General features: G+C 42.4%; 1 protein-coding gene across 1 annotated transcript; it reads right to left on the minus strand.

The window, feature by feature from the left end:
* Nucleotides 1–479: 479 nt before the first annotated feature.
* On the minus strand, nucleotides 480–2,218 carry LOC127136308 (uncharacterized). Its single transcript, XM_051062886.1, has 5 exons — nucleotides 2,130–2,218; nucleotides 1,784–1,862; nucleotides 1,294–1,679; nucleotides 1,046–1,163; nucleotides 480–848 (listed from the first exon to the last, which is right to left on the minus strand). The coding sequence occupies exons 1-5, from the start codon at nucleotides 2,216–2,218 to the stop codon at nucleotides 480–482; spliced, it is 1,041 nt and encodes a 346-aa protein (XP_050918843.1).
* Nucleotides 2,219–9,500: the final 7,282 nt, after the last annotated feature.

Raw genomic sequence — 9,500 nt, forward strand, 5'->3', positions numbered from 1 at the left:
GCAACACCGCGTCCACCTTAGATGGATCAACCACTATACCACCACTGGAAATCACATGACCAAAGAAAATCACTTCTCACAACCAGAACTTACACTTGGACAACTTAGCATATAACTTCTTCTTTTATAAAGTCTGCAACACAACTTGGAGATGTCATGCATGCTTTTCATCTAAATTAGAATATACTAAGACATCATCTATGAAAACCACTACGAATTAATCCAAGTAAGGATGAAAGATTCTATTCATATACTTCATTAACACACTGGGGTATTAGACACACCAAGCGGTATCACCAAGTACTCATAATGACCATGTAGAGTTCTAAACACAATCTTCATAATATCTTATGACTTTTCTTGAATTTGATGATAACCCGATCTCAACTCAATCTTGCTAAAAACACAAGCTCCAACCAACTAATCCATAACGTCATTGATCCTAGGAGGAGGATAATTATTCTTAATTGTAATCTTATTCAGTTGTTGTAATCAAAACACAACCTCATGCTACCATATTTCATCTTATTCAACAACATTGGCGCTCCCCGCGGTGCCACACTAGGTCTGACAAACTCCTTCTCTAATAGATCTTCTAACTGCCTCTTCAGTTCAATAAATTCTGATGCAGACATCCTATATGGTGCCATCGACACATGTCTAGTACCAGGTATTAAATCTATGGCAAACTCAACTTCTTGCTCCGGAGGCAAGTCACAAATATCCTCAGGAAAAACATCAGGAAACTCACACACCATAGGAATATCACTAGCCACAACATCGCTTTCCACTCTCAAAGAAGCAAACATCACGAGAACTTGATCATCCTCCCTCAAAGACATCTCAACCTGACCAGCGGACATGAATATCAAATTTGCACTCTCTTCGGGTTCGGGAAACAACATAGTCTTATCAAAACAATTGATATACACACGGTTGAACTCTAACCAGTTCATCTCCAAAATCAGAGTTGACTCAAAGGAAAACAAATCAAGTCAACTCCAAATTCTTTACCATAAATGGTCAAAGGAAAATTCAAACACACCAATGAAGTAGTCACCGAACCATTAGTTGGGGTATCAATGACCATACTTCCAATCATATAAGACACTTTAAGATTAAACTTGTCGACAAAATCAAGAGATATAAACAAATGTGTCACGCTGGTATCAATCATAGCAATCATAGAAACACCATTAATGAAACACATACCTGAATCAAGTTATCTGATCGCGAGACATCCATACCACTCAAAGAAAACACTCTACCATTTTCTTGCGTGGTAGTTGTCGCCTTCCTCGGTTTCTGAAATTGGGTACTAATATGTCCAGGTTCACCACAGTTGGAACATTATTATTGCACTTAGCAATACGGTGCTCTTGTTTCCTACATTTGAAACACTTCTGACATGTACTCTTACACTCAGCAGCACGATAACCCAACTCTCCACACCTGAAACATTTTAGAGGATTATGAGCTCCTCCCCCACTTATCTCTTTCCCACCTGCAACCTTCTGACGAAACTTCTGTTTTCCTTTATCAGCTGGAGTTACATAATGTTTACTACGACATTTATTCCCATTTCTCTTCTCAATAGCAATCTTATAGTGAGCATATGCCCTACTATCTTCATCATAGATCTTACACTTATTCACCAACACTGAGAATCGAAGAATCTCCTGAAACCCATGAATTTCTTAATTTCAGGACGTAAGCCACTCTAAAAATTTATGCACTTCGACCCTTCATCTTCCACACCATTATAGTAGGAACGAAATCTCACCAGCTCTTTGAACTTAGTCACATAATCAACAACAATCATATTTCCCTGCTTTAACTCAAGGAACTCAATCCCTTTCTTACTGTGAACATCAAATGGGAAATACTTCTCTAGAAACTCTTTCTTTAAGTTCTCTCAAGTGATCTCAGTACCTGTAGTTTCCAACCTCTAGCAGGCATTATCCCACTAATACTCGGCCTTCTCAGACATCATATATGTCCCAAACAACACTTTTTGCTCATTCTTACAACCCATAACTCAAAAGATCTTTTCAATCTCCTGAAGCCAACTCTGAGCACCCTCGGGATCATATATCCACTTAAAGGTAGGCAAATTATTCCTTTGAAACTTTCCCAACCCATAGAAGCCATCAACACCAACATTTTGATTATGATTCACCTGCAAATCCTCATTCTCTTGCACCATCACATTAGTCATTGCTTCTGTCATACCCCAAAATTTGCCCGCTGACATTACAAGACCTTTTCAAGACCCTCCGACTTATTTTGCAAGGCATTGACATTAAAGGAATAGAAGCCCAGCTGACAACAGGCCCGATCCAAAGGTGGCCCAAAACAGCTTGCTCGCTAGGCGAGCAATTACTTCGCCTAGCAAACACTTCATCATGACACTCGCCCAGCGAAGCATCAGATCCAAAAAAAAAAAAGCCCAGAATAGCATGCTCGCTAGGCGAGCAATTCCTTCGCCTAGCGAAGCTTGCGAATATCAAAAGTTTTGGACCTCATTCTGAGCCCAGTAGGTCACCACTACCACTATAAATACCAGCTCTTCAGCCACGAAAAGGACAGACACAGACGGACACAGAAACGGAGAAGACCAAGACGGACAGAGAAGGACGGAAACCCTGGTGCAAAAACCCTGCTAACCTAAAGGCAGCTCATCCGCGCCGAAGCTACCGCCGCCCAACTCAATCCGGCCTCCAAACAATCAGTCCCTTTCAATATCGCAATTGCACACAGGTTTGCGTATCACCGCTGTTTTACGTTTCCAATTGATATTCTTTACATACATGATGCATTCCGATTAAAGTTTTGATATGTAATTCGATTTCGTATGTGAATCTAAGTATGAACATCCTGTATAAGTGTTTATGCTATGCCTGTGATCAAATGCCATAAGAGTGCAGGTTTTCGGAAGTCATGCTGCTGTCAAACTCCAAACCCGTGGCCGCTCGCTAGCACGTCGCTAAGCGAGCCTGCAGCGAGCATTCGCTGAGCCTTCGCTAGGCGAAGCAGAGGCGAACGGGACAGTGGCTGCTTTGTCTCTTTGCTGTTCCATCTTATGTTTATTTAATTACGATTTTCGCGTCATTTGGCCTGAACTAATAACTGTTATGTTTATTTTATGGTGCAATTTCCAATTGTATTTTACCTCGATGCTCTAACCCGTGTGTTGAAGTGTGTAAAGGCTACATATTCTCGAAGAAACGGCTGGCCAGGTGTTCCACCTTATGTGTGGGATACCCTTATGGAAATTCATTCGGGATTACTCAATTAATTTTAATGTAGTACCTTTAATGTATTATTGTTGATGTATTGGTTTTAATGCAAAGATTCATTCTAATCACCTAATTAACTTTAAAATATGGACTTTAAATAAAATCGGACATCTCTCTTTGTTACCCCCCCCCCCTCGATTACGTAATACGGTCATGTCCCGCGAATATGGGGATACACTTAGCAAAGACCCTTCGGTTAAATCATCATAGTCCCGCGAATGTTGCCTTTGTCCCTCGATGACCCTTCGGTGTAGCCTACGGTTAAATGATGATAGTCCCTTCGAATGCTAAGGTATCCTCACAACTGTTGCCTTCAACGACTAGCCGATGACCCTACGATGACCCTTCTACATCCCAAGGATAAAACTACTTACTTCTCAATAGTAAGGACAGTTTTACCCTCATAAGGATAGGAAATGCTCGGAAAGACCTCGGACAGGTATAACCCTTAATTGCTCATTCATAACCTAAAAAATACTCTTCACACCTCACACATTACACAACATCCCCCTTTTTTTAGAAAATCACCACTTAGCATACATCCGTACTAGGATCATTGCCGAGTTATATTTTTCTAACAACTTTCAAAAAACTAAACGAGATAACCACTTTGTATACATTCATTCAAGAATCATTACAAAGTTAAATTCTCTTTTTCCAAACACCTTCCATACTTTTCTCAAACACTTTTCTTTCAACCAAAGGAAACATAAATGATTGAGCAATTAAGAGCCCATGGATAACCATGGATACAAAGGGTGCTAACACCTTCCCTTTGTATAACGTACCTCCCGAACCTAAGAATTTAAATTAAGGTCTTTCCTGTTCTTTTCCACCTTTCCTTATGGGATAAAAGAAAAGTCGGTGGCGACTCTTGCTAACCGCGACATTGTGATAAAAAGCAAAAACACCCCAAGTCAGTTCACCGTATGACAGAACTGGCGACTCTGCTGGGGACGTACAAAGAGAGGTCCATCTTAAAAAAAATCATTCATGTTTTTGGATTGTTCCTTCTTTTAAGGGATTGTTTGAGTGAAAGATCCTACACCCGGATCTAGTGTACCTTAGGTAAGTAGCAATAGATCATCGCGACTATCCGGCGTATACTGGAATGGTTAAAATGATAGCTACGGTTAATGTGACACTTTGGATGTCCTGATGTTCCTCATGTTCACTTGAGGAAAAATTTGGCATTCGCGTGGTGTCATCAAAGCATTAACCAGACCTTTAGAACCCTAATTGACTCATCCTAGCCATTAGAAAGTAGTGAGATAACTGACTTCGGTTCCGACTGGGGTTGGTTGATACTCGATACTACACTCTTTGAGATTGGACTTTAGGGAAGCTTCGGTCAACCACTTGGCGTTGCACTGAAGTGGACCTAAAGAAAGGTCGATGATCTGAGATCCTTCTAGAACCCGGTTACTATTCTAGGACAGGTTGAACCAACCAAACTTCAGTGGGGAGGGTACTTACCTATAGAACTCATGCAAGCTTTAAAACCTAAGAATGATTGTTGTGTGACATGTTTGTGCTTACATAACATCATAACATCATGGCATTATACTAACCGTTTCAAGGACTTAGGGATTTAGCTTTGCTCTGTTGCGCAGGTTATGGCTTCCAGGAAGACTATCCAGATTAATCTTGTAACAATCTCTCCTCAACTCAAGGATTTAGTGTCAGAACTTCCCGATCACGCTCAGTTCATCAAGAAACATGGTTCTCTCCTCAATTTGGTTACCACTGGTTTCAAAGAAGATATGATGAGAGTCCTATTCCAGTTCTTCGATCCTAAACATCACTGCTTCACTTTCCCAGACTATCAGTTGGTACCCACATTGGAAGAATTCTCCAAGCTGCTTGGGATACCTATCCTTGATCAAATACCTTTCAGTGGTCTGGAAAAGATTCCGAAGGCTGAAGAAGTTGCCGCAGCTTTACACATGACAAAGTCAGACATTGAAATTAATTGGGTAACAAGGAGTGGAATGAAAGGTTTACTTGCCAAATTTCTGATAAGTAAGGCCCGAGAATTCCTAAAAGTTATGAATGTCCATGCTTTTGAAGACGTTTTAGCATTGCTAATCTATGGTTTGGTGCTATTCCCTAATCCGGACCAATTCATAGACGTGAATGCTATTAAGATATTCCTCACTCATAACCCTGTGCCTACCTTGCTTGGAGATGTCTTGCATTCCCTTCACACTCGTACTATGAAGAGGCAAGGGACTCTCATGTGCTGCGTACCTTTGTTGTCTAGGTGGTTTATTTCGCACCTCCCTCAATCAGTCTTGAAGAATGGTCAAAATCTGAAATGGTCTCAAAGGGTAATGGCCCTCTCCCATTCAGACATCCGCTGGTGTTCTAAGCTCGAAGAAAATGTTATCATCATCGACCGTTGTGGAGAATTCCATAATGTACCACTCATGGGGATAAGAGGAGGTATTACTTATAATTCTGCCTTAGCCCTACATCAGTTTGGGCATGCTCGAAGAGATGGTCCACATGAAATGATTATTCAAGGTATAGTGTTTGACTATGACAATGACTCTCAAGGTCTCCGCCAAAGGTTTGTACGAGCTTGGGGCATGGTGAAAAGAAGCACTTTAGGAAAGAAAAATTCTATTCCTATGGAGCCTTATCTCAGATGGGTACACGCCAGAGCTCGTGAACTTGTCATGCCATATCTTGCAGTCGGACCATTGATTGTTGAATCAGAGGTCGAAGGAGGTACTTCCCAGATCATTCCTTATCCAGATATGCCTACTGATGTTGAGGAATTGAAAAGATCCTGGACCCAGTTGAGAGAGGAGAGGGATACTTTCGAAACTCAGTTCAATGCAGAAAGGAAGAAAGTATTAGAGCTCACCAGTCAGCTTAATGAGGAACGAAGACTCAATGCATATCTTCGCCCAAAAAGAAGTCGCCCCTGGGAGACTTGAGCTTTCATTGTATTTTACTATTATTCCTTTTGTAATGAACATTGATCAAAAAAAGTAGCAATAAACATTTCTCTCTTGTTGGTGATTTACGCAAAGTTAAATTCCAAAAGTCCTTGAAAACATTTCATGCATTGCATCGCATAACATAACATTGCATAACAGGTATTCTAAAGGACCATATTCTCACGGTCTGCCTCTTACACAGAAAAATGGATCTCGAACAAACTGTCAAAGATCTCCAGACTCAGAATGCTCAATTCAAGGAGATGATGCTAAGCTTATCCAAGGGGCAGGAGGAACTGAAGGCTCTTTTGGTCGAGAAGAAGAAAGACAAGAAAGCTGTGAGTTTCATTAACCCGGGAAGAAGGCGTAAAGGACAGGCTACGGGAATCAAATTTGGAATCCCGAATGGTCCAGAAGAGGGGGCGGAGAATGACTCAGAGGAAGAGAATGCTGATTTCTCCAACCCTGAGGATGACGATGAGAACTATGAAAATGAACAGTACTCTCCAAGAGATGATAAGTACAAATTGCTGGAAGAACGCATGCTAGCCATGGAGGGTCAGAAGGCGCCTGGTCTGGATTTCGAAAGTTTGGGTCTGGTCTCCGATGTGACCATTCCTCGCAAATTCAAAATCCCCACTTTCACTAAGTACGATGGTGCATCCTGTCCTCAGATGCATTTAAGGGCTTATGTGAGAAAGATTCAGCCGCATACCACTGATAAGAAACTGTGGATCCATTTCTTCCAAGAAAGTCTGTCTGGCACTCAGTTGGAATGGTATTATCAGCTCGAGAGCTCTGACATCCGCACCTGGACTGATTTAGCAACAGCTTTCTATAAGCAGTACCAGTACAATTCTGAATTAGCGCCTACTCGGCTACAGTTGCAGAATATGACTATGGGATCTAAAGAAAGCTTCAAAGAGTATGCTCAGAAATGGAGAGATTTGGCTGGCAGAGTCAAACCCCCTATGACTGACAGAGAACTGGTGGACATGTTCATGGGCACACTGACCGGCCCATTCTACAGCCATCTATTGGGAAGTTCTTCATCAGGTTTCACTGAACTTATATTAACAGGTGAACGTGTTGAAAGCGGCATCCGAAGTGGAAAGATACAGGCGGCTACCTCTGCAAGCACCAAAAGGTCCCATCAGGGGAGGAACGAATCAAATGCTGTGTACGGTCAAAAGGGTCGTAACAAGAAAAACCGTGACCACGACATTGGAGCAGTTACGATTGCAGCACCACCAGCTCAAAACTTCCAGCACAGACAAGACAGACCAAGAAGGCAGTTTACCAAGCTCAATATGACTTTAGCACAAGCACTGCAAAGTATGCTAAAGGCAAACTTAATCACTCTCAAAGGTCCTCCTGCAAATGTCAACACTGCTTCGCCTTGTTATAATCCCAATGCCAGGTGTGCATATCACTCCGACAGCCCCGGGCATGATACAAACGATTGTTGGTTATTGAAGAACAAAATTCAGGATATGATCGACGCCGGAGAAATTGAATTTGAGCCTCCGGAGACTCCTAATGTCATCAATGCACCTATGCCTAATCATGACAAGGCTGTTAATGCTCTCGATGACGATTCTCTCATCACTGCTGTAGCGGACTTAACATCCCCTCTCCTAGCCATCAAGAAGAAGTTGTTGCAAGCTGGTTTATTTCCAGGTTGTGCTGAAAATTGCGATCTCTGTATATCCCGACCCAATGATTGCCTGAAGTTGAGAGGTGGTATTCAACGGCTGATGGACGATTATACCATTCTCTTCGAAAAGGTTCCTCGGGTGGAAGACCCTGTTGAAGAAGTATCTGTGATTGCAAGGTCCAAAGTTCCAGTGAAGATTACTGCTCCCAGAATACCCGTGAAGATTACTGCTGAGCACAAGGTAGCTCCCCTGATCATTACTGCACCTGGCCCAGTACCATATTCCTCGAGCAAAGCCATTCCGTGGAATTATGAAGGTGATGTTTACATCCATGGTGTAAAGCAAGTTGGCAATTCTGCTAATCCTAATAATATTGTTGGGACTAGTAAAGTTACTCGAAGCGGAAGGATCTTCTCTCCAGAAATCTCACCTCCAGCCCCTGAAACTCGAGGAAAGGAACCAACAATCAACCCTTCTCAGTCAGAGACACCGGTCGAAGTTACTACTGAGGATGTGGCCAAACAAGAAATGGAAGAAGTGCTGAAAATCATCCGCAAGAGTGATTTTGATGTGGTAGAACAGTTGGGGCATACCCCTTCCAAAATCTCGATGTTATCCTTGTTGCTATCTTCTGAATCTCATGCCCATGCCTTGATAAAATTCTTGAAGACTGCCCATGTACCTCAGGAGACCTCCGTCGATCAGTTCGAAAACTATGTTGTTAATCTGACTGTCGACGGTGGCCTAGGTTTTTCCAATGCTGACCTGACACCAGCGGGAAAGAACCACAATAAAGCCCTGCATATCTCCATTGAGTGTAAAGGGATCACCCTGTCTCATGTGTTGATCGATAATGGCTCTTCTTTGAATGTGTTACCGAAAGCCGTGCTCGATAAACTTGACTGTAAAGGCATTGAATTGAAGCCTAGTGACATTGTGGTGCGTGCTTACGATGGTGCAAAGAGTGTTGTCCACGGTGAAGTTGTTCTCCCTATCAAGATAGGACCTCAAGTCTTCAACACTACCTTTCATGTAATGAACATTCGCCCCGCCTACTCCTGCTTGCTGGGACGCCCTTGGATTCATGGGGCAGGCGCTGTAGCTTCGTCTCTCCATCAAAAGCTGAAATATCCAATAGAAGGTAAGATTGTCACTGTGTGTGGGGAAGAGGAGTATATCATCAGTAGTGTGCATACCTTCAGATATGTCGAGATGGATGGTGAATTCTTCGAGACTCCGTCTCAATCATTTGAAGTGGTTCCTCCGCCCAGTCCTGTCCTTAAGTCAACTCCCTTTGTGCCCGAGGTTGTTCGAGCTCCTCCGGTCATGATCTCTCTGAAAGATGCTCAAGCTGTAGTTGAAAACGGTGGTTGTACTGGTTGGGGTCAACTGATCAATGTACCCTACAAGTCTGATAAATCCGGTCTAGGATTCAACTCTGAGAAGGTAGTCAAGAATCAAATCAATGTTGTAGAAGATGCTGACAGTGATTGCGACCTGGATAGCTGGATCTACCCAACAATTGGCGACGGACTCAATAATTGGAAGGCTGAAGACACTATCCCGATCTCCTTTAGTCAAGAGTAATTGTTATT

This window comes from Lathyrus oleraceus, chromosome 4 (assembly GCF_024323335.1).
Source record: "Lathyrus oleraceus cultivar Zhongwan6 chromosome 4, CAAS_Psat_ZW6_1.0, whole genome shotgun sequence".
Taxonomy (NCBI): Eukaryota; Viridiplantae; Streptophyta; class Magnoliopsida; order Fabales; family Fabaceae; genus Lathyrus; species Lathyrus oleraceus.

Excerpts from the sequence above, each read along its gene's own strand:
- LOC127136308 (XM_051062886.1), bottom strand. The coding sequence starts at position 2,218 with ATGACTAATGTGATGGTGCAAGAGAATGAGGATTTGCAGGTGAATCAT. Across the intron at positions 1,164-1,293 it reads AATTTCAGAAACCGAGGAAG|CGTGACACATTTGTTTATAT; the intron begins GCGACAACTACC and ends GATTGATACCAG. Across the intron at positions 849-1,045 it reads GTTCGGTGACTACTTCATTG|GTTGAGATGTCTTTGAGGGA; the intron begins GTGTGTTTGAAT and ends TCCGCTGGTCAG.